This window comes from Prunus dulcis, chromosome 6 (assembly GCF_902201215.1).
Source record: "Prunus dulcis chromosome 6, ALMONDv2, whole genome shotgun sequence".
NCBI lineage: Eukaryota > Viridiplantae > Streptophyta > Magnoliopsida > Rosales > Rosaceae > Prunus > Prunus dulcis.
In genome coordinates, this window is record NC_047655.1 from 885,926 (window position 1) to 910,204 (window position 24,279).

General features: G+C 35.9%; 1 protein-coding gene, 1 long non-coding RNA gene and 1 pseudogene across 2 annotated transcripts; 2 read left to right on the plus strand and 1 right to left on the minus strand.

Moving 5' to 3' along the window:
* Positions 1–2,236: 2,236 nt before the first annotated feature.
* On the plus strand, positions 2,237–7,962 carry LOC117633033 (putative E3 ubiquitin-protein ligase LIN-1). Its single transcript, XM_034366704.1, has 8 exons — positions 2,237–3,967; positions 4,258–4,521; positions 4,607–4,634; positions 4,719–5,361; positions 5,741–5,885; positions 6,554–6,817; positions 7,033–7,342; positions 7,548–7,962. Exons 1-8 carry the CDS (start codon positions 2,237–2,239, stop codon positions 7,664–7,666), a joined length of 3,504 nt encoding a protein of 1,167 aa, XP_034222595.1. The 3' UTR covers positions 7,667–7,962.
* A 12,329-nt stretch (positions 7,963–20,291) lies between these two features.
* On the minus strand, positions 20,292–23,013 carry LOC117633057 (annotated as a pseudogene).
* Positions 23,014–23,141: 128 nt separating this feature from the next.
* On the plus strand, positions 23,142–24,273 carry LOC117632531. Its single transcript, XR_004586483.1, has 4 exons — positions 23,142–23,524; positions 23,649–23,696; positions 23,886–23,907; positions 24,025–24,273. It is a non-coding gene; the product is annotated as an uncharacterized LOC117632531 (long non-coding RNA).
* Positions 24,274–24,279: the final 6 nt, after the last annotated feature.

The following is a 24,279-nucleotide window of genomic DNA, read 5'->3' on the forward strand; positions in this document are numbered from 1 at the left end:
AATACCCCTTTGCACCACCATTTGAGAAACAAAGAAACAACAGGCAGACCCATCCAACTCAGGAGACCTGTGCTTCTCTTTCGTATTTCTCACCAAAGAAACATTTCTTCCCCGTGCATTTCGTATTTCCCACCATAAAAATCCGCATTCAATCTGCAAATTACTAATTCCATAAGATGCATATGTTATATTGTAATAACAGTCCCGATCTCTTGGACCACATGAGTCCAAGAGATTGTGGTCACCCACCATTGGATATTAATCCAATGGTTCAAAATGATATATATAAATGCAATATGACATAAATGATTATTACCCCATTCAAGTCATAAATGAGTGAACCGTTGAATTTACATCCAACGGTGAGTGACCATAAATCTCTTGGACTACAGGGGTCCAAGAGATCAGGACTGATTGTAATAATAATATATATTAATGTAAAGTTTCCCCACGCTCCAATTTTACCGTCTCCAATTTTTTTTTCTCTATTCATAAGTTTGACTTCCATTTGGTTTTTGCTATGATCAAAAGTCCCAGTTATAGGTGCAAATATTTGTAAAACACACAAAAAGCCTTCTTCACTTTGTATGGACTTGGCTGCTTCTTCTTTTAAAAATGTAGCAAACTAACCTACTATATGAAATGAAATACGCTGCACTAATTACTCCATCATTATTAAAGTTTGAGATGTCTGGTGATACGAGATTTGGATGCAAATATGCACTAATTACTCCGTCATTTCATGATCAAATTTCAATTCCTTCTTTTCTATTCCATTTATTCTTTTCGGATTGAAATGTTGAAACATATTAGATTAGAAAAACAATTAATTTTTTTCATTCATATACATCTCTTATGAAATAATGCTCAACTCTTTACACATTACTCTGTGATTTGTCTATAAGAAGCCAATTTGTTTCCTTCCTTAAAAAATTAAATATATATTTTTATTTTCTATCAATAACTAGCACTGAATTTTTCTGGATTTCTTGCATGGCAACTAGCACGGGTTATATTTGTTTTAAAAAAAACACTGAAAAAAAATGGCCAATGATAAACTGACTAATTAAAAGGGGCGGCAGTTGAAAGAGTTTGAAAACCCAGCAAGCAAGCCTGCAAATACAGAGAGACGCATAGTTGAGTTGAAAGAGTCACAGATGACACAATTCATACACAATCAAATACTCCGTTTAAAAACTCCCTCGCTGTCTCTCTCTCACTCTCATTTGTCAGCTTTCATTTGTCACCCTCTCTCTCAGTGATTGCCTCGTTGCCTATTGTTACAATTCTCCATCAATTTCTCATTTGTTTTTGTTTTATCTTATGGCTTGCAGTTCTTAATTTATAAACAAACCCAGCTCATGTTTTTTCTTTAACCAGCATCTCTTTCATTCCCTACTTGTTCCTTGCTAAGATTCCCTCCACCACATTCTTCCTTGAAGATCAAAACCAAATCTTTTCTTCTTCTTGGATTGTTGCTGTGCCAACTGCCAACTGCGGAGCCAGTAGTTTGAGTTCCAGTCATTCAACAACTAATATGCCTTTGGCATCTCGGCGACTGGGTTTTGCCTGAAGTTTCCTCAAGTGCCTTGAATTTCGCTGAGGAGAGCTTGAAGGTGAGAAAAATGACGTCTTTACAGAATATATATAATATATACTATATGATGCTCTCTGGGTTTTTAGACCGACTCTAAGTAAGTTTAGATCATTAGTCAAAGGAGTAAATGAATTTATGATTCAAAATATTTGATTTTGGCTCAAGAGGGTAGGAAAATTTGGTGCTTATGAAGTAGATTATAGGTTCAAGATAATGCTTGCATTTGTCAAATCTCTGTGGTTCTTTCTTTTTCCAATTTTTTATTGTCTCTTTGGTTCTGTTTCTGTTTCTAAATGAATTTTGATCACACTGGATGAGTAGCCTCGTATTACTGGTCATTGTTCACCATTCATTGAGGAAAAAAGTTTTCAACTTATGATTACACGATACTAAAAAACATAAAAAATTTAGGTGGCAGGCATGTGCTTTGAAGTATTTATAGGGAAAAATTGATCAAATCTTACATCCAGAGGATATTCTGCTCTTGCATAATTTACAGTGCCTTTGATTTTCTTGGATTTCATTGCATGGTGGTTTTGTATGAAACAGATGAAGATTTAGTTTCAGCTATTAAACTTGGTTTTTTTCTTCTTTGGCATAAGATAAGTGTGAAGAAAGGTTTTAGTATCAGCAGCACAAATGGCATCGTCTTTGGAGGATCTTCTAGCAGAAGATGGGTTTAAAGGAAGAAAATCATTGACCAGGTCGAGGACTTCCTACCATTCTGGTTCAACTATACGTCATTTTCCTAATTCAGAAGAACACAGGAAACATTCCATGTCAGGAGATAGAATAAGGCCGGAGAAAACAAGGTCTGATGTGTCTCGGTATGGTGTGAGAAATAATCTGCCAACAGGTGATGATATTAGAGGTAGGAGAGCAAGAGAAGATCTTCTTGTAAGAGACAAAATAGAGGGAGGATCAAAGAAAGAAATTAGGGATGGACTTGGAGGAAAAGGTCCTACCAGCCGCAGTGTGTGGGAAGCTAGAAGTTTAAATAGCATTTTTCCCCAGAATCAGGCAGCAAATGAGATAGTTGAGGTTGATGATGAAGACTTTGAGAGATACAAGGACATATATTCAAATGAACTGTATAGCTCAGAAAGAAGGAAGGATAAGTATTCTAATGGAAGTATGGAAAACGAAGGATTTGAAGAGAGGTCAATGAAGGAGACAGAGGTGGATAGGAGACATAGCCACGGTTCAAGTTCAAACAAACATGTGGCTGGACGTACAAGTTTTAGTGAGAATAATAGGCAAAGCAGGAAACAGCCTGAGACCTCTCATGACAGATCAAGGAGAGATTCATCATATAGCAAAAATTCTGAAGATGCTCGTGGTCAAAAGCGTGACAAAGTCTTACGGGCAGTTTCTGAACCTGCTCTCGATGAAATTGCTATCCAAGCCATGGTCTCCATCCTAAGTGGATATATTAAACGTTTTCTCAAAGATGACAACTTCCGGAGTGCACTAAGAGACAACTGTATCTCCTCCCTAAACTTTATTCATCAGGAAGAAGGGCATTCTGAGAGCAGAATCATAGCCAGCCTTGAGCAGGCAATTGAAACAGTGGAAAAGGCTGCAGAGGAATCTGCAAGTGAAAAGGATTTAAAAAGAGCTTCTTTGCAGCTTAGTGTTATCACAGGTTTGAACTCAGCTGATTTGAAGGATGGATTTACATCTGGGGTTCCTAACTATAAATTGTCAGCTTGTGCTCATCTCTACCTCAGTGTAGTGTATAAGCTACAGAAGAAAGACAGGGTATCAGCTAAGCATCTTTTGCTAGTGTTTTGTGATACACCCTTTCACGCAAGAACAACATTGTTGCCTGAATTATGGGACCACCTGTTTCTTCCGCATCTTTCACATTTAAAGGTTTGGTATGATCAAGAAGCTGATTCTCTAGCAGATAGACAAAACAAGCCAAGGAAACTGAAGCTTTTAGGAAAAGCGTACAATGAAATTTTAGATTCTGGTACTTACCAATTTGCAGTATACTACAAGGACTGGCTTACAGAAGGAGCTGAATCTCCTCCAATCCCTTCCATTCCTATCCCATCTGTATCTCTTCAGGAAGTTCAGCAGGGAGGTTCTCATAGTCATTCTTCAGAGGCCCCTAGTCCAGGTGGTCCCCAGTCAATGGTCAGCAAAAGACTGTACGATTCTGTGTTTGGTCGTTCAAGTAAACCTGAATCTGATGAGGCTGAAGATGATGGAGATATAGAAAACTTTCATAGTTGTATGAGAAGTTCCGATGGTTCAGCTGATGCTAAACAAACAAGTCAGCACTCTTCTGAAACAGTTCAATATAGGTACCAAGATGTTGAAGAAGAATCCACTAAGAGGGCACCAGAAGATGGATTTCTTTCTGTAAGTAACCTTTTTTTGTGTGTGAATTAATTCTTTATCCAAGCACATCTAAAAATTTCTAGGGTTTATAGATGTTTACCCATTCTATGCTGGGATTGTCTTATGAATAACTTCTATAGTAATTAGCAGCAGTGTTGCCTTTCATTTTCTCTTGAACATAAGAAGCTTTATCCAATTAATGTTTATTTGGAATTGATTCTAAATAAAAACTATATCACACCGGGAAGAGTGTTAAAAAAATCTGAAATATTTTACTAAATCCAATTTCATGCTCTAAAACATTTCTGTAGGAAAATGGACTCTTAATGACAGAAGAGCAAAAGTGGGGTTATCTTGGAGTGAGTGATCTACCAGAAATTGACCTGAATCATCACTTTGATAACATATGTGGAGAAAATACAGAAAGCACCCAGATGCTGCATGCATCAGCATGTGCAAAAGAGAATAAGCTTACCCTCAAAACCCTTGAAAAATCCAATTATGAACAGCAACGCGCGGAGGGTTCAACTGTTTCAAATTGCAGTGAAGCATCAATTGCCAGCTCTATTGTAAATGTACTGAATTCTTTCTAAAATCTTTAACTATGTACAATGTCATTTTCTAGTTTATGGTATTTATACTTTTTCTCTTTAAGTGCAGCCAATCAAAGAAAGGTCTTCTTTCGAAGGTGAGTCAAAAGGAACATCTAAGATATTATACCCTTTAGTGCACATCTCGATTTGTTTCTCATGTTTACATTCCCTTGACACAGAGTTACATGGAAATTACTTTGAAGAAGGAATCATTTTCTGGAGCATTCCCCAGGACTTCATTTGCCCTCTAACTGGAAGGTTGTTTGAAGATCCAGTGACTCTAGAGACTGGTCAAACCTTTGAGCGGTTAGCCATCAAGGCATGGTTTGATAAAGGAAACAGAACATGTCCTGTGACAGGAAAATCATTGGAATGTGTAGCAGTGCCTCTTCACAACTACATCCTAAAGCGTGTGATTCATAGTTGGAAATCTGAACATTGTAGGAAACTCTTGGCTTTTGCCTCTCAAGTAGTGGGGACCTCAGGGAGAGATGGATCCAAACACTATGATGAGAGAGCTATCTTCGTGCTAGAGCAGCTTCTCACTTGTTTCAGCAAAGAGGAAAGGACAGAAAATGCCAAGCACCTTACGTCTCTTGGAGGCTTGCAGTTTCTTCTTCAATTGTTTGAATTAGGAAAGCTGGAAGAGAAATCTCGTGCTGCAGCGCTGTTGTCCTGTTGTATAGAAGCAGATGCAGATTGTAGGAATATAATAGCAAGAGACATTAACAAACAGTATGTTATGGAACTACTTCAGAGCAAGCAGATTAAGATAAGAACAAATGCAGTGTTGTTGTTGACAGAACTGATTTGCCTGAAGGGGTGAGTAACATTGGCTTGCTGGTAATACATGTCAAATGAGCTGCTCTGGTTGCTTCTGAATATATAGATATTTTTATTAAAATTGAATGAGTCTGTCAGCAGTCCCCTTCATATATTCTTTTTATCTTCATTGTGCATGCGTGTGAGCAATTCAGAATCCACTACATGAAAACCTTGCCATCTTTTAGTTTTGGATATGTGCATAAACACACTGTATAATGGTGATGTGGAGATAACATATAAAAGAAATTTTGTATGGAAATTTCCGATGAACTTGGATTGGTTGTTGAAGGCTTGAAACAATTAATAAATGCCTTTGTGGTTATATGGTGTCTGCTAGTACCTTTCATCGTTGATTTTTCTTTTTTTTTCATATCAGGAAGAAAGATGTCAGAACATTTCTCAGTGGCTTGCAGAATGAAGGGATTGTGAATGCAATGGATGTTTTGCTTGTGTGTCTCCAGAGTTCTCCAGCCAATCACAGATCCTTGGTTGCAGTACTTTTGTTACACGTAGATCTTCTGGTACACTCCTTAAGTAGTTCACAGGAATTTTCTAAAAGTTCCATCCTAATTGTCTCCATTTATTCTTGATGCCATGCCACTTTGCTTGACCCCTTCTTGCATTAGTAGCGCCCCCTTAAACTCTGAAGTAGTCACTGTGGAAGGCATTATGTTGTGTGAAAATAAAATATATGACAATCAAATTTTTTTTGGACAATGTGAGCTATAATTTCTGATTTGCAGGAATAATTTCCCTACATGCTTAATGGTGCATATACCTGCAGTAATTTAGGAATTTAGCTATTGCCACTCATCTTTTGAGCTCAGACTTGAAGGGAATTGATGGCTGCTTGGTTGAGAGATGAAAAGTTTCATTTATCTGAACTGTTTAGGTTGCTGGTGGTATGAAAGAAAAGTGACTTAGATACTAAGCTACTGATATTATTATAAGTATCTTGTTCTGAAGAAGTAGCCATAGCGTAGGGATCCTAAAACAGGCTAATCCTCTGTGGGTGCTCATAGAAAGAAGGCAAACAGACCTCAGAGGTTGCCCTATGTTTGATGGTTACTTTCAACATTTGATGATCCAGTGATACTTTGAACTCCCATTTCTGTTTATTAGAAGCTATTGTCTCTATCCCTATTCTGCATGATCAAATGTTGTTAACTAAGACAACCATCTGTTACAGGTAGAAGTAGAACCTCAGAAGTATGGCATGCATAGAGAGGAAGCTGTTGATGCAATTACAGAGGCTCTTGATTGCAGCTTAACTGATGCAAATGTCCGAGAGAATTGTTGCAAAGCACTTCTTATCTTGAGAAGGTACTTCTCTTTCTCAGGGAAATTGTTGTCGCGAAGTTGGATCTTAAAGCCAGCAGATTTTAGTGGCAATTGTGAAGTGAATTCAGTTGACAACGAAGATGGTTCACTGGCTCATGGCGCATCTCCATCGGTACATACATTCGATCCCCATATTCTTTGTCCAGAGAATTTCTTATCTATATTCATAATTTCATACCATGTCACTAGATATAGCTTCTTTAGATTTTCAATACCATATTCTGTTTTCCCGCTTTCTTAAGTGAAAGAAACTTAAAATTCTAAATCAATCACTTTAGTTATATGTTTAAAGATAATTATCTGATGTTTTAATTCTTCAAATTATAGGATGACGAAGACAATTCCATTGAAGATTGGTTGAGGAACTTGACAGTTACACTGCTTGGTAATGGGAAAAAGTCTTTTTTAGAAACCCTTTCAAAGTGTTTAGGATCTGAAAACTTGGATTTGATGAGGGTGTGCCTAATCACGGCGGAATGGTTGAGCCGTGCACTTTCTTCACTGTCTGGTTCTGAGTTTCAGCTCACAGCCTTCTCATCTCTCATTTTTCCACTAAAAGAGAGGCTGAAGAATGGTGAGCAGGTTGAGCAGAAGATCCTTGCTGCAGTATCTATGCTCAACTTCAGCAAAATATCTGGTTAGTCACTTCTACATAAACTTATTCTCCACAAATTTTACACAAAAATCAACAACAAACACTGTGGTGTCACTGGTGTGTATGTATACACGTCTGGTTTATTTCTTGTTTCTGAGTTTTGAAGATTAGAATCTGTCGATGCATCACTCGATGGAGACGATTGAGTGTTGATGATTCTGTGGTTTAATTAGTGCATGGATTCCAGAATGCAGGGTGCTTTTAAGGGAAAGCACAGAAGATATTGCAGTTCCTCTAGAAAACCTTGCTGAAGTAACATGGAGTGCAAAACTGCTACATGCCATTATTTCTGGAGAAAACCTTTAATCTAGTATGAAAGACATGCTAGGATTGTTCCTCTGTAATAATTACAATTTTGCAGGCGTTTTACATTTTTTAAGGCAAAGATGGGCATAATTTATTACAGCTTCAACAACAACAAAAAAAGAAAAAGGGTTTTCAGGATATAAAGAATGAATTAGCAAGAAAACCTTAGAGCATTTCTGCTGCTTTCCCAAGTCTTATTTAGTCAGGAATTTCAAGAGTACTAAAGTGAATTACATAGTGAGCTATGTATTGCTTGTAGCAAAATTTGTATATAACATTCTTTTACCTTTTTCCTATAATTTTTTACACATGCTTTATCTTACAATTTCACACAAAGACGGACGGAACTATAAATTTTTTACAATGGTAGGTTGAAATTTTTCTATCCGTCTATTATGCTTAGGTGGCTGAGAGAATTTGTCTTCAAAATTGTGGGAAGGGAAAGGAGTGAACCAATTTTTACCACCAAGTTGGGTAGACTTTTTTAACATTAGCCCCAAATTTATATTTTTCCCAAAAACTTGCACTAGAGCCTACCCTACTAAGCAATGGTCTCACCCTTGCAACTCTTTGGATTGAGGATGGTCTAGTAGTGTGGATGTTTTTATTGGTTTTGGATGATGTGCTAGAACTTTCTAGCTTGGTTTGATTTTAATGATAGGATTTGGTCATTACCGAAAAAGATACACAATTGTTAATAGTAGTTGGATAATTAATAATGGTACGTTGGATGGTTAATACCGGTATGAGTTGGCAAAATTGTGATTTTAACTAAATTTGTGTGTAACGGTTCGCGTTGCCGCCAAAGTAATTACAACTAAGTTATAATTTTAACTAACTTTTATATAACGGCACATGTTGCCGTCAAAGTAATTACAACTAAGTTGTAATTTAACTAACTTTTATATATCGGCTTGTGTTGCCGCCAATTTTATTACAACAAGTTTCTACGTAACGTTTAGTGTTGCCGCCAATTTCAATATAACGGTCAATAAAGCGCGACAATTTAAATATAACTAAATTTTAAAACATATTATAGCAAACAGCCCCAAGAACATACAAAAAACCCCAAGAACATACAAAAAACACATTATAAACTAAAAACATCATTGTTCTACTAAACCCAAACACGTATAGGAAACACCCAAGGACATTCATAGACCCAAACACAGATTCTCAATTAGAAACCACATTGTCCTATTAAACTTCCGACACAAACTAATTATAATAGATCCAATTCATATTCAAAAGATAGATAGACTAAAACCACTTTCAATTGTTGAGCACTTGATCAGCTCTTTATTTCTGTTCCATCTGCACCTCAACCTCATATAGGCCCTCAAAGTACATTCCACCATATCCAGAAGGTCCAGCCTTCTCACTATCCTTCTTCTTTCCAATCTTGACATCCACCTGACCATCACCTGCTCCTCCAGAGTCTGGTGCAACTGCAGCAGGAACATTCATACTACGGGCTTTCCTCTTCTTTGCTCTTATTGTTTCATGGGAATAGCTCTCACCATGAGGCAACACGATAGTGACTGTGCTGTCTGCTCCACCAGATCCATATCCCGCAAATCCAGAAGCTGCAACAACCTGCTCTTGATCTTTCTCTTTCATGGTCACACTCTTCTTACTCACTCTAGATCTCTTCTGCTTTGGTTCTGGATCTTTCTCTTTCATGGAAGCACACTTCTTATTCACTTTCTTCCTCTTTGGTTCTTGCTTTTTCTCTTTCCGGGGAACCCTCTTCTTGCTTTTTCTGTCCGCTTTCAGTGCTTCTCCTCTTGCTATCTCTTCAGGGCTCCTGGGGTGAACGGACCTTGCGTGAGAGGCAAAGAACTGCGACGTCTCGAAGACCCGCCTGCATTTGGAGCAGGTGTACGGCCCGTTCTTGTCGTGTTTTAGGCTGCGTGTTTTCCCGTCTCCCAGATCACAAACAGCAACCTGATCAACATGCTCATCAGGAACAACTAATAAATCACCAACGTCACCGTCGCCATTGGACTGATCACGACGAGCATCATCAGAATTTGGAGAGTTAAGATTTTGAAAGTTTGTTGGCTCTTCAGGTGTTGGCTCTTTGCTTTGATACTCACTTGGTTTGGGTTGAGGTGTTGGGATATAAACACTGATTGGCTCAGCCACAATAGGTTCATCATCAGAAGAAGAAACATCATCATCACTCTCAATAGAAATTACTGTTGGCGGCTGGGAATTTTGAGAACGATAAGGAAATATATGACCATAGTTGTTAAAATATTTTGGTCGTTGAAAATTAAAAGGGGCATGGCTGCTTGAGGCTTCGGCTCTCTTGTTAACTCTACTAGTAGAACCAGCAGTGTTATTAGTACCGAAATGAATTGGATGGTGACGGTTCACTGGGTTGGTGTTTCGGAGGACTGAAGAAGAAGAAGAAGAAGAAGTAGGGTTTGGGAAAATGGACTGGCCAAGAAAGCGCTCAGCGTTTGAGGTTGCACTGAGAAGCTGACTTCTCAGAACCTCCTCATGGGCTCTCAGAGAGCTGCTGCTGCTCGGCTGAGCAAGAAGAAGATGAGGTCTGCCGCCTAGGCCTTGAGCTGCTGCGGGTTCGTTAATATCTATGAATGTGTGTATGTGGACCCTACTTCTAGGCATATGGTGGGAAATGAGGGGTTGTTGGTTTTGATAAGAAATAAGCCTCATGTTAGGGTTAACAATGTTGTTACCCATGAGCAGAGGCTGAGGCTGATGATGAGGATTATGAGATGGGTGAGAATGAGGGCAAAAAGAGCTCATCAAACCACAGCTCTCACTCAAACAGTTGTTCAAAGCAGAATAATTGGGGTGACTTCTCAAACGAAGTCGAGTAGCTTCTATGGTCTCATCGTGAAGGCCAAAACGAAACAATGAGGAAGCCATTGGGTTGATTGATTGAACAAATTTGGGAAAGGCTGCTGAGAGAGAGAGATTAATAATTTTTTTGGGCGTATTGAAAGAGAAATGAGTTCAATATATGATGAGAGGGGTTGTGAGGCAAATAAGGTAAATGAATTGGGTTATATATAGCCAGGAATGAACAAGTTGGTGCCCGTAACGTTTTTCTTTTTTGGGTTAAAATTTTTAATGTGTTTTTGCCACGAGTGGCCAAGTCAGATGTGACCGAGGTCATTATTTTTGTGATAAGAAGGAATCTGTCCCTTCTGGGCTTATTAGGAGGAGGAGTAAATGTTAAAAAACTGAAAACCGGCTGCTTATTTAATGCAGTTTGTTTGCATGGCAAATGAAAGCTCATAGTCTTAGAGAGGTGCAAAAATTAAACGCATTTCTAAAAAGAAACGACCGCAGATACAATGTATGTACATTCTTGGCTACTCCTTCCTTCAATAGAAAGCATGAAATATTTGTACCAATTCCGTAACCTAGCTCTCTAATGCATATCCTGAACAAAGATGGTTTACCATGCCCCCCAAGGAGTGCTTAATGTTTGCGGTTGTGTGGGCTTCTCGACGTATCCGGTTGTCTTATGACTACGTCTTTTTATTAGTCCTCCTTCCATGCAGCTGTGATGTTTTATTTCTTGTTGTTTCGTTGTGCCTAGCTACTTTATAGGTTGTGTACTTCTCTTGGCTGTTTGCCTTTTTATGAAATTTCCATATTTCAGACCAAAAAAAAAAAAAAAAGGGTTAATTTTGTGCCAAATTGCCAACCCACTTTGTATTAGCTACGCGGAGAGAGGTTAATTTGTGCCATTTTCAGAAATTGAAAGTTAGGATTGTGGGCTGGGTAGGCCCAATGGAGCCCAGCCCATTTTGTTATGGTGTTGTTCTTATTATGAACTTAATTAATACACAAAATGAAGAAATTAATGAGTTTCATCTATGTTTAAGTGGGAGCCAGAAGTCTTCAGGTATATATAACATAGGGTTACATATATATATATATATATATATATATATATGGCTGTTGCAATAATTATCATATCTGGCCTCAAATTGAATGTACTATTACTATATGGTTGGTGAGTGTGCGTTGTCAAGGAAAAAGAAACAACATTACCATTTTGTTGAATGATAATTTACTTAAGAACTAAGTTAATTTCAAGTCCACGGCCAAGCTTTTCCCGCGATTTTGTGTTGGCCATCCAATAATAAAATGATAGTTTAAGGTGAAAGATAACTGTTATAATGTAGAATTCTTTTTATATAAAAGAATTCTGGAATTCTAGGAGTGGTTGGGACGGAGATGAGGATTCTCTGATAATTCTTAGCGAGAGTGGTAGGAAAGACAGGGCAGATATAGAAAGTGGGGATAAGGATGGTATTCATACCTGGTCCCTATCTCGGGATGAAAGCTCATAGCCTTAGAGAGGTGCAAAAACTCATCTTTTTCTTTTTTTTTGGTTTTCCATAGATAAAATCACCGTATAGGATTTCCTAGATTTGCAAATGGTAAGAAAATGAAATTCCCATATGCATGCATTTGAGGTGTGCCAACAAACCCTTTGCTAAAGTTACCCTAAGTCATTTGACCAAAAAAAGTTACCCTAAGTCATAAAGAAACTAACCGAGTTTGCTTTCATGCCCATTTCTATATGTGGGCTCTCGGGCCCATGAAAAAGTCTATATAACAATACATAGTACAAGTCAATTGGGCACAATAGTCACTTACTTAGCACAACACTCTCGAAATCCCATTGTTTTAGTTCTCTCTCTCTCTCACTGTCCTCTCCTTTACATAAACTCTTAATTAGTACCCATGGATTTCCCAAAGGACGTGTACAACCAAATCCCTCACCCTCACATATATTCAAGCACCAACATCCATTTGCCCATTCCCAATATATCTCATCATGATAGCCATATCATACATACACAAAGGGTGTTGAACTCATCCTATAGCCCTACTCATACTGCTATTAGCACTACTTATGATTTGAATGGCTTACCTGCAGTGAGATCAGGCTACCAAAACTTGCATCTGATTCATGCCTCATCATTCGACGCATATCGGGGCATACCAGTCTTCCCAAATACATCTGTCATTCCTGTGATGAGATCATATCAACCACGTCCACGAGGTGGACATGACATTGCCATGATCAACCAACACGGGATGATCATGGAAGTTCAACCAACCCAAACCCGTCCAACATTTCCAAACAGCACCCTTAATCTCAATCTTAATAGATTTCAACCACCTGCAGTTGCACATGCACCCCATTTCCCCCTAAATAATATTGCAAGCCCTACAACTTTCTCATCACAAAACCATTATGTAAATATTAGTCATAACCCAATCATGTATAGGGCACCACCTCCATCATTCTCATCCAATATCAATATTGGAAGGGCAACCATCATGAGCAACAACCAAGCTGCAGTGCCAATCTCATATTGTTGTTGTTGTTGCGGCAACGTCGTCTCAACAATAGCCCGAGCCCCTAGCCCTGAGTGAGCATTAGTGCTTCAAGTGTGGCAAATCATTTGCAAGTGGCAGTGCCATTTGAGCTCCTATACAAGGAATAGCAAATTGGAAGCTGCAATAAATGGCAACAGATTCAAGCCTGAGGACTCATTATTCTCTGACCACATTCTAGGGTTGAGAATGGCTATCTTCTCGCATTGAAACTTTCACCGTTTGGCTTTTGGATAATGTATTCCAGCTCGCTTTGATTTTAATGATTTGATTTGGTCATTACAACAAAAAGAGATACATCTTAGTTAATAGTAGTTTGATAACTATCTCAGAACGATTATACATAATATTGCCGCTAAAGTAATTTCAACTAAGCTTTTGTACAACGGTCTGTGTTGCCGCCAATTTAACTATAACTAAGTTTCTATATAAAATAAAATAAAAACGATTAGTGTTGCCTTCAATTCAAGTTATACATACGTTTCAATATAACGGTCAACGCTTCGCGCCAATTTGAATATAACTAAATTTTAAAACAGAAACACCCAAGGGCATCCATATACCAAAACACAACTTATAAATTAAAAACAATATTGTTCTACTAAACTCCGATTATTTATCTCAAACTCAATTAGAACCAATTTGTATTTAATATATTATGAGAGCCAATTTGAGGCATATAAGGTACGTGTATAGAGCCAGGGATTAATTCCTTTTTTGGGTAGAAAAGTTTAATGGGTTTTGCCACGAGTAATACATTTATCAATATTTTCGTGATATGACCAAAGTCGTATGTTTTGGGTTTATTAGGAAGAAGAGTAAAATATTGCAGAAAACTGAAATCCATGCATGGCATATGAAAGCTGTGGAGCATATCCTCAGAGAGGTGCACAAATTAAATGCATTTCTAAACAGAAATGACTGCAGATACATGTATGTGCATTCTTGGCTACTCCCAGTACTTGAATGGAAATTATGAAATATTTGTACTATTTCCATAAGTTGAATATTTTTCTACCCTAGGTTTATTTTGTGCCATGTTGCCAACCAGCTTTGTATTAGCTAGCTAGGTGGAGGTTAATTTGTGCCATTTTCATAACTTGAAAGTTTTTTTTTTACATGGGTTAATCTCTGCTAAACCACAAAGTTGGGTTTGAATGGTAGAACAATTATAATTTTTTTAATTAATTTGGTTAGTAAAAATTAAAATTCTCATCAGATTTTTGTGTTTGGGATCACCAGAAATTTTTGATTATATATATAATCACCGGATATCATTTTCTATATTTCACAAATTGTAAGAAAATGAATTTCTCGTCATATACATGCATTTGACCTATGCCAGCAAAACCCTTTGCTTTTAGGGTAAAAGTTACCTTAAGTCATTAAGAAGTAGTAACTAAGTTTCCTTTCATGCAAGCCCTCTCGAACTTCATGGGGCCATGACAAAGACTATATAGCAGTACACAGTACAACTCAATTAGGCACAATACTCTCTTACTCACTTACTCAGTACAACTCTCCAAATTCCATTGTTTTGGACTCTCTCTCTCTCTCTCTCTCTCTCCAACTTTTAATTAGTACCCATGGCTTTCCCAAGCGACATTCACAACCAAATAGGCAGCATCAACAATACAAATGGTCTCATCCACACACAAATGGTCTACAGGTCCAATAATTACTCCACAACTATTATTACCACTACTTATGGTTTGAATGGCTTGCCTGCAGTGAGATCAGGCTTCCAAAACATGCATCTACTTCATTCCCCATCATCTCCTGCATATTGGGGCGGAGTGGTCTTCCCAGATAGACCCGTGATCCCCATGATAAGATCATATCAACCGCCCCCACCAGGCCTTATCATGAGCAACCCACACATGATGATCAGGGAAACTCATGTTCCAATTCAACCAACCCAAACTGGTCCAACATTTCCAAACCACGCCCTTAATCTCAACTTTATGAGATTTCAACCACCTAGAGTTGCACTTGCACCCCATTTCCCCTTAAATAACATTTCAAGCCCTACAACTTTGTCTGGATTCCATGACCGCACTGGAGTCATGAGGAACCAACAAAGTTCATCACAAACCTATCATTATGGAAATATTAGTCCTAACCCCATCATGTATGCGGCAACTAGATTTAGACCACCTCCATCGTTCTCTTCCAATATCAACATTGGAAGGGCATCCATCATGAGCGACAACCAAATTTCACTGCCAACCCTAGTAAGAGCCACTCGATTTCCCACTTCATCCCAATCGCAGTTTGTCCCAAATCACGAGCCTTCTACTTCCTCTTCCATCATTAAAGAAGAACCCCGAGACGATCACCAACAAACTCTTGTTGCGAGGGAAAGCACTACTACGACAGTTGCTGCTGCTTCTATTGCTATTGCAACGACGTCGTCTCGGCCCCGGCGGCCCAAACCCATGGGTGAGTATACGTGCTTCGAGTGTGGTAAGTCGTTTGCAAGCGGCAGTGCCTTGGGGGGACATATGAGCTCCCATGCAAAGAAAAGGAAACTGGAAGTTGCAACAAGTGGAAAAAGATTCAAGCCCGGGGATTCATTCTTTGACTACGTACATCATAGTCCAGGGTTTGAGAATGGCTCATCTTCTCGCACTGCAACCAATCCCCCCACCATGAGTATCAATGATCCAAGTGGGCCAAGTACTAACGAAGGTACCAAAGGAATTGAAGAGCCTTCGGGGAAACGAGAAGAAAAAAAGTCGAAGGATGGAGATGAAGAGGGACCTACTTCTAGGCAATAAAAGACATTAATTTAAAGAATTTTGATCTTTTGATAATTAGCCTCTTATTCTCTTATGTTTGAGTTCAAATTTTGTTGTATTTGCTTTGTAGTTTTTCCCTTTTAATTAATTCAGTCTTGATTGATAATGCGTGATAGCTTGCAGATGGGCTTAGCCAAGTTGAGCTAGTGCTCCTCATTCTACACCGGAGTTCGAATTTCCATTCTCGTAATTTAGATTATATTAGGTGAATTGTCGCAAATTAGGGTTGCCTAGTCAATTTTTTTTTTTTTATAAATTTCATCGAACTGAAAAAGAAATGTTTCATGTTGCCTTCAAAGTAACACATATCCACACATGTTATAATATGTGAATGTGTAACACTATATAGCAAGTAGCAACCACACCACCACAGTGAAAAATTACTTCAAACGAAGGCAAACATTATACAAATATATATTTCCTAATTGTTCTTACAAAATTTACATTGTTACATAAATGAGGGATGATGAGGACTAGTATAGAAATGACAAATCTGACCTCGCCCACCAGCAGTCATTTTTTTAGTGAATATTTAAATATTTTATTGATTTCGTAAATTACTTGGTAAATAGTAATTAATTGTTTTGAATTATTTTGTGGACTTTGATTTTTGTTCTTTGATATTAAATAATTATTAAAATACGTGCATACGTGTATTATACATTTGCTATCATTATATCGAGTCTTTAAGATGTATACGGAAAACAAAAGTATTATTGAAAAATACATACGTACGTGTATAATACAAATATTAAATGGGAAAATGCTAAATTGTTTATACAGGTAATAACTATGGAAAAGTGAAAAACCAAAAGGGGACAATAGCTATACCTTGGTAAGGACCTAAACGTAATGGATAATGCTCTAAACTATAGTCTTATCGACAAAGGAAAATTAGGGAGAAATATTGTTTTTTAAAAAAAGGCACCCATTAGATATTGAAAGAGTATATACTATTTATTTTATTTAAAAGGACCCGCATAGAACCTAGGCGGCCCTATTTATTTATTTATTTATTTATTTTAAATAGTATAACCGCGCTGCTATACTCTACAAATAGAATATTTTAAAAGTACAGCCATGAAGCTATACTCTATAAATACCATAATATGAATTTCTCTTTTTTAATTACTTTAATTATTATTGATGTTTTAATTATTGTTTACTTAGTGAATAATTAATATTTAAGAATTTTATTAAATTTAAAATTTTGAAAAAATAAATACTGTTTATTAAGTAATATCATTTATGATGTTAATTAAAGTATTTAATACTAATTATTCACTAGAGAAATAATAGTTAGAACATAATTACTAATGAAAGTAATTAAATTAGGCTATGATATTATTTAATTACTAAAAAGAAAAAAAAATATTGACCTAAAGATACTAAGTTTATATTTTTTTATTTTTTTAAAACCTCTCCTGACGAAATTTCTTCTGGAGAGATTGTTTTGCTTTTTATTAATTTTATTAATTTAAAAAATATATAATTAGTTTCTTCACTTTTGTTTTTCGGCCAACTTCTTTAATTTAATACATCTAATTAAGCAATACCTTAGCCTTTTTTTAATTACTTTAATTAGTAATTATGTTTTAATTATTATTTATTTAATAAGTATTTAAATATTTTACTGATTTCGTAAATTACTTGGTAAATAGTAATTAATTGTTTTGAATTATTTTGTGGACTTTGTTTTTTGTTCTATTTTGTGGACTTTGTTTTTTGTTCTTTGATATTAAATAATCATTAAAATACGTGCGACGTGTACAATATGTGTATTACATGTTTGCTATCATTATATCGAGTCTTTAAGACATACGAAAAATGAAAGTATTATTAAAAAATACATACGTACATGCATAATACAAGTATTAAATGGGAAAATGCTAAATTCTTTATACGGGTAATAACTTTGGAAAAGTAAAAAACCAAAAGGGGACAATAGCTATACCTTGGTAATGGCCTAAACGTAATGGATAATACTCTAGCTATACCTTGTATAATCTGTTCTTGTATAGACACATTACTTATTGTATTAATACAATGATTCTATACTCCTTAAATATGTTATATTTTAATTATTATTTAATATATAAAAATAAAAATAAATAAAAAATTCCACTAAAAAATTTAAAATAATTAATTACTATTTATTAAGTCATTTATGAAATCAATAACATATTTAAATATTCACTAAAGAAATAATAAATAAAACAAAATTAAGAATTACAGTAATTCAAAAAGGCTAAGATATTACTAAATTGCATATATTAAACTAAAGAAGTTGGCAAAAAAAAAAAAAACAAAAGTAAAGAAACTAATTTTATATTTGTAAAATTAAAACAAAAAGCCTCTCCCAACGAAATTTCGTCGGTACAGGTCTATGCCGGCAAAAATTGCCTAATTAGACATCTATCCACGAACGTTACCTCTGCTGACGAAATGTCGTCGGAAAATGTTTAATACTCAAATTGCACCGGGATAGACATTTGCCGAAGAACTTTCGTCGAGAGAGGTCTTTTTTGAAATAATATAAACTAATTATGTTTTGGTTAATTAATTTTTTTCAATTTTATTTTTAGTACTTTAATTAGTTAAATTAGTAATTATATTGAATTATTGTTTCTTTAGTGAATAATTAGTATTGAATTTTTTAATTAACTTCATGAATTATATTATTTAATAAATAGTAATTAAAATTTTCTATTTTTTTAAATAAAATATTTAAGTATAAATAATTCACTAAGTAAATAATAACTAAAACATAACTACTACTTAAAGTAATTAAAAAAGACAAATCCATATTCTGCTACTCAAGGGGTATATTATTATTATTATTATTTAATTAGGTTAAAACGAGTATCGCCATACAGCTATACTATTTTAAAAATAAAATTAGGTAAAAAAACCGAGTATAGCCGCGCGGCTATGTTATTTTTTTAAAGGAAAAAACGGAGTATAGCCGTGCGGCTATACTATTTTTAAGAAACATTACTAAAACCGAGTATAGCCGCACGGCTATACTATTTTTTAAAAATAACAAACCATGTATATCCGCCCTGCTATACGATATTGTGAAAAAAAAAAAACCTGCCTATCCCCTAAGCGCCACGTGTCAAAAAGTAGTAAAGCCGGTCGACTATACTATTTTTAAAATAAAATTTAAAAAAGCGCGTATAGCCGGATGGCTACATTATGTTTTTTTTTTTAAATTCGGAGAGTATAGCCGTTGGGCTATACGAGTTTTTTTTTAAAAAAAAAAGACAAAACGTGTATAGCCGCCCGGCGATACTTTTTTTTTTTTAAAAAAAAAAAAATTCCTAAAATCAGTATGTTAAGGTTAATTAATTTTTAAAATTTTTATTTTTAGTAATTAAATAATTTTTTTGCCTCATTTAATTAGTTAAATTAGTAATTATATTTTAATTATTATTTCTATAGTGAATAATCCTAGACCTCTAAAATATTCTTTTTGTAGAGTATAGCCGAGTGGCTATACACTTTAAATATATTTCCACATTGCACCAACAATTAAAAAAAAAATAGATTTCTCTGTAGGCTTATCTTTTGAGGTGCCCTTTGTGAAAATCCAACATCGAAAATCTACACTCCTATAAGGGTGTTTATAAACTAAGCACTATGATGGTTTGGTAAGTGCAATTAACATTGGAGAGTTGGGCTAATGGGCTTGGCTATAGGCTCGGCTTTGGATTTGGCTATACTATTTATTTTTTTAAATTAGAAAAAAATCGAGTATAACCGCCCAATGTTTATTGACTTAAAGATACTAAGTTTATACTTATTATGAAAAGAAAAAAAAAAAAACCTATCTCGACCAATGTTTGTTGGAACATATCTTTCCCAGTGAAACTTTGCTGGATTAGGCCTCTACCGACGAAGTTTTGTTGGTAGAGGTAACTTTCGTCAGGAGAGGTCTAATCCGGCAAATATTTGCTAGCTTATACCCTTGCTGATGAATTTTCGTCGGGATAGGTTTTCTTGGTTTTTTTATATTTATTTTTAAAATATAAAATTAGTTTCTTCACTTTTATTTTTTGGCCAACTTCTTTGATTTATTATATATGTAATTAAGTAATATCTTAGGCTTTTATAATTACTTTAATTTGTAATTATGTTTTCATTATTATTTCTTCAGTGAATATTTTAATATTTTAATGATTTCATAAATTACATAATTAATAGTAATTAATTATTTTAAATTATTTTATAGACTTTGTTTTTTATTTTTTATATTAATAAATAATTAAAAAAATAATATATTTAAAAAGTATAAACGCGCCACTATACTATTTAAATATTCGAATATACTTGGCACCCTTCCAATTTGTATCTTATTTATGGACACTATTTAAAACAACATACATTACATTTTAAACCACACTATTTAAAGCTTTTGCCCCCAATCAGAACTTGTTCCGGTACCAAAACATATCGTTTTGAGCACCATCCTCATCAGGTTCAATAAAAAGGCACTCTCTAGCCTCCCGCCACAGAGCCTTCCAAATTGAAGTTGCATCAAAACTATAATACTCTCCCAAAATAGGCTTGAGCACATTGGTTGCTTCCATTGCATGATAATGCGGCATTGTAGAGAAGAGATGGTGCACAACATGTGTATGGAACACCTTGTTAAGCACCCCATAGTCTCTGTCCACAGTCGCCAAAGCCCCTCTCAGCCAAGGTCTAAAATATCGATGATATCGGAAACATCGGTAGTCCAAAAATATGGAAATCTCGATGGAAATATCGGGATATTATCGATATCGATAAAAATTGAATAAAAACCACGGAAATTGTAAGAAAAACTTGGAAATTTTTATTGAAACTTTGGAGAATGTTTATTTAGTCAATTATCTATGAGTTTATCACAAAAAATTAGAAGGAAATGCATTGCATGATGGATTTAACTAATTTAAGTTGATTATACAGCAAGAGGCCAAACACTATGAGTGTAAAAAATATGTAATAATTAATGAAAAAATATTAAACACACCATAATCATTTATATATAATGATTTACTACAATATTTTACACTTTATACATTGCATGGTAAGATACATGAGTGACTTAGTACCACATAGAGTTCCTATGAGGTTCAAATTTTTCACTATCTTCATCATCTCTATGTGTAGAGTAAGTGTATTGTGAAGAGTAGTCATCAAATGATAAATCTCCAAAATAGTTTTGCATGTAATTATTAACATACCACCCATATAAATATAAATATTTTAGCATATTATTACAAAAACATAAGTGATATGGTATTTAAGATGTTGGAGGAGTAAAATGGGAGGGGTTCATATCCCCTTTGTGCTTTTTTCTCCCCTTTTTCCCTTTTTTTTTTACTCTTTTTTTTTCCTGCACATCGATATTTTCGATATTTTAGTGATATTACACCGATATTTTGACAAAATATTGCTGAAATGTGAGCGAAATTATCGATATCGATATTTTCCGATATTATCGTCGATATTGTCGATATTTATACGATATGTACATGGATATGTTCCGAAATATCCGTGATTCGAAAAAACCGAAATATCCTCGATATTTCGTCGATATTATCGATATTTCAGACTATGCTCTCAGCCAATCCCATTCTGACTCGCCGTAGTGCGGCAGCTAAGGATGTGTGTGCTGCAAGTATGTGATTAGCACAACACACATTAACCACAATCATTGCACCCCATAACACAAACAAGCCAAACAAACCCTTTGGCCATGACAATTTTATAGAGCACATAAATAGCAGACATGATCCCGAGGTCAGAAATGTGTACTTAGAGCCTCTCCCAGTTGGAAAATATAGGGCCGTTGGGATCGTAGTGGCATGTAAACCGGTCGTATTCCTGGGCCGAGATGTTGAAAGCCAAATACAAGGGCCAGCCGACTGTTAGAGTGACAAGAATAACCAAGAGCCTGCCTGGTGGGTTGTTGAAGTAATTGGTGTACCATGGCATCTTAGACTTTGGTTTTGGAACGAACACTTCCTCCCGCTCCATCGAACCGATGTCGATCGAGTGGTGGCGGCGGTGGCTGTACTTCCATGAGAAATAAAGGACAAGAAGAGCAGTGTGGAGGACGAGGCCAACGACGTCGTCCACTATTTGGTAGTCACTGAAGGCATGGTGGCCACATTCATGTGCGATGATCCACACACTGGTTAGCATGCAGCCTTAGAGGATCCAATAGATGGGCCAAGAGATGTAGGGGAGGGGAGGAGGGGGTGAGGGAGGAGGTGGAAGTATGAGGTGGCAATGTGGTAGGGGAGGAAGGACAGGGTTAGGTCGAATAGGACATAGGAGAAGGAGCGGAGGAGAGAGCGGTTGAAGCAATGTGGTGGAATGGCGTTTTTAGAAACCTCAATCCCAAACCATTACAACAACCTTGTTTGTGTCAAGAGGTTCGTAAATTATTAAAGTATTTATTAAGTTTAAACCAAAACTCCCTAAAGAAAATATATAGTAAGGTTTACCTTTTGTTTATTTTAATTAGTGAATAATTGTGTAATTTTATAATTTTATAAGAGAAAATGATAATTTATGTAACAAAAAAGAAAAATGTACGTTGGTGTTCAACAATAATATTATAAATAATATAAAAACTTAAGTTAAGCACAAAGTAAAGCTTCATTTGGTTGGTTACGTAGCAGTCGAAGTTAATCTAAGGGATGATCGCCGATGGACAAAATAGTTTTTTCCCTTATAAATTTAAATAGACCCACCTAATTTGGACCACTTCATTAACCTATTACAAAAGAAAAAACCTGATTCACAAAATTCAAAACCAAAATTTCATTTATGATATTCTTATTATTCAAGTTTTTTTTTATCACTGTATACTAATTTTTCTTTCTTTGGTACCATGGCGTTTAAGCCCGGCCCAAAAGCTTGATGCTGAGGCTCTAACCCAAACAAGCTAATGGAGAAAGAAAAAAATAGGGGTGGGCATAAAAACCGATAAACCGATCAAACCGACCGAACCAAACCAAACCAAACCGAAAAATAAGGTTTTTTTGACCAAACCGAAAAAGTCAACGCTGGACCTGAACCGAACCGTTGACTTCGGTTCAGGCTTCGGGTCCAAAATTTTTTAAACCGTTGGACCTGACCCGAACCGACCATTATTTAATTATATAAACATTTGACACATGGCGTTGTCTCATTGGCTTAAATAAGAACTTTGGGTGGGTTTGCTTGCACTATATCAGAACCTCTCTCAAGTTTTAATTTATTATTCTCTCTCACTCACTACACTATTTCTCTCGATCTGAGACTAACCCTACCTCATCGGCCGCCATCTCTATCGCGCGCTCTCTCTGTCTCTCTGTCTCTCTCTCTCAACTCGTCTCTATCGCGACTCACTCACGAAACCCTACACTATTTCTCTCCCGATCTGAGACTAACCCTACCTCATCGGCCGCCATCTCTATCGCTCGCTCTCTCTGTCTCTCTGTCTCTCTCTCAACTCGTCTCTATCGCGCTCTCTCTCTCTCTCTCTCTTAGTCACATCTTTAAGTCTCTTAGAGACGCGAGACTCATTCTCTTTCTCCAAACCTAACCAAACATCAATCCAATATCATTGGTTTTTGGAGCGAATCCTTGTAAATTTTGGAGGGCTCTGGTTCATTCTAAGGTAATTTGTATGTATTTGGTTTGGATTCTTAGTTGTTTTCATTTTCCCTAATTTAGTAGATTATTAGGGTTTCGAAATTTTGGTATTCTGTTGAAATTAACGCAATTTTTTCTTAATTTTGCAGTTGTTGTGCTTAGTCTCTGTGGGTTTGGATTAATAGGCAAAATTGAAGGTATAAATATTTCTGTCTCAATCTCTGTGCGTGGCTTAAAAGGAATGGGAGAATTAGAATTATATATTTTTAAATCATCAGCTCCACATGGCTTTACTTTAGATGTATGGATTTTTGGTATTTTCTTTCTTTATGTGAATATGATCTGACCTTCAATTTTAATCTTCCTGTGTTCTGTTTGTTCTGCAGATTGTTGCGTTGCAGCTTTCTGGTAAGCACTCTTATACTATGACATTTTCATGTCAATGATTTCATTGTATACTCTGTTCAATTTTTCTGTACTCAATGTTGTGAATTATCTAATTTGTTCTTTGTAACATGATCACAGTGGTCCGAATTGCCCCGAATTGTGTCTTTGCACTGAGGTATCGTATTAATATAATTGATTTCGATGTGATAAAATTTATGAATAAATTAGCAATGTGGTTTTCATCAATTTGAAAGATGAAATTCAGGCTTAGCTTTGCCCTTCTGCACTCTATTACTACATTTTCCTAGACGTAGACATACATGGAATTTAGTTTTGTTTATGTTTGGATGCTTTCTTTATTGTTTTCAGATTTAATTTCTGATTTTTTTATCT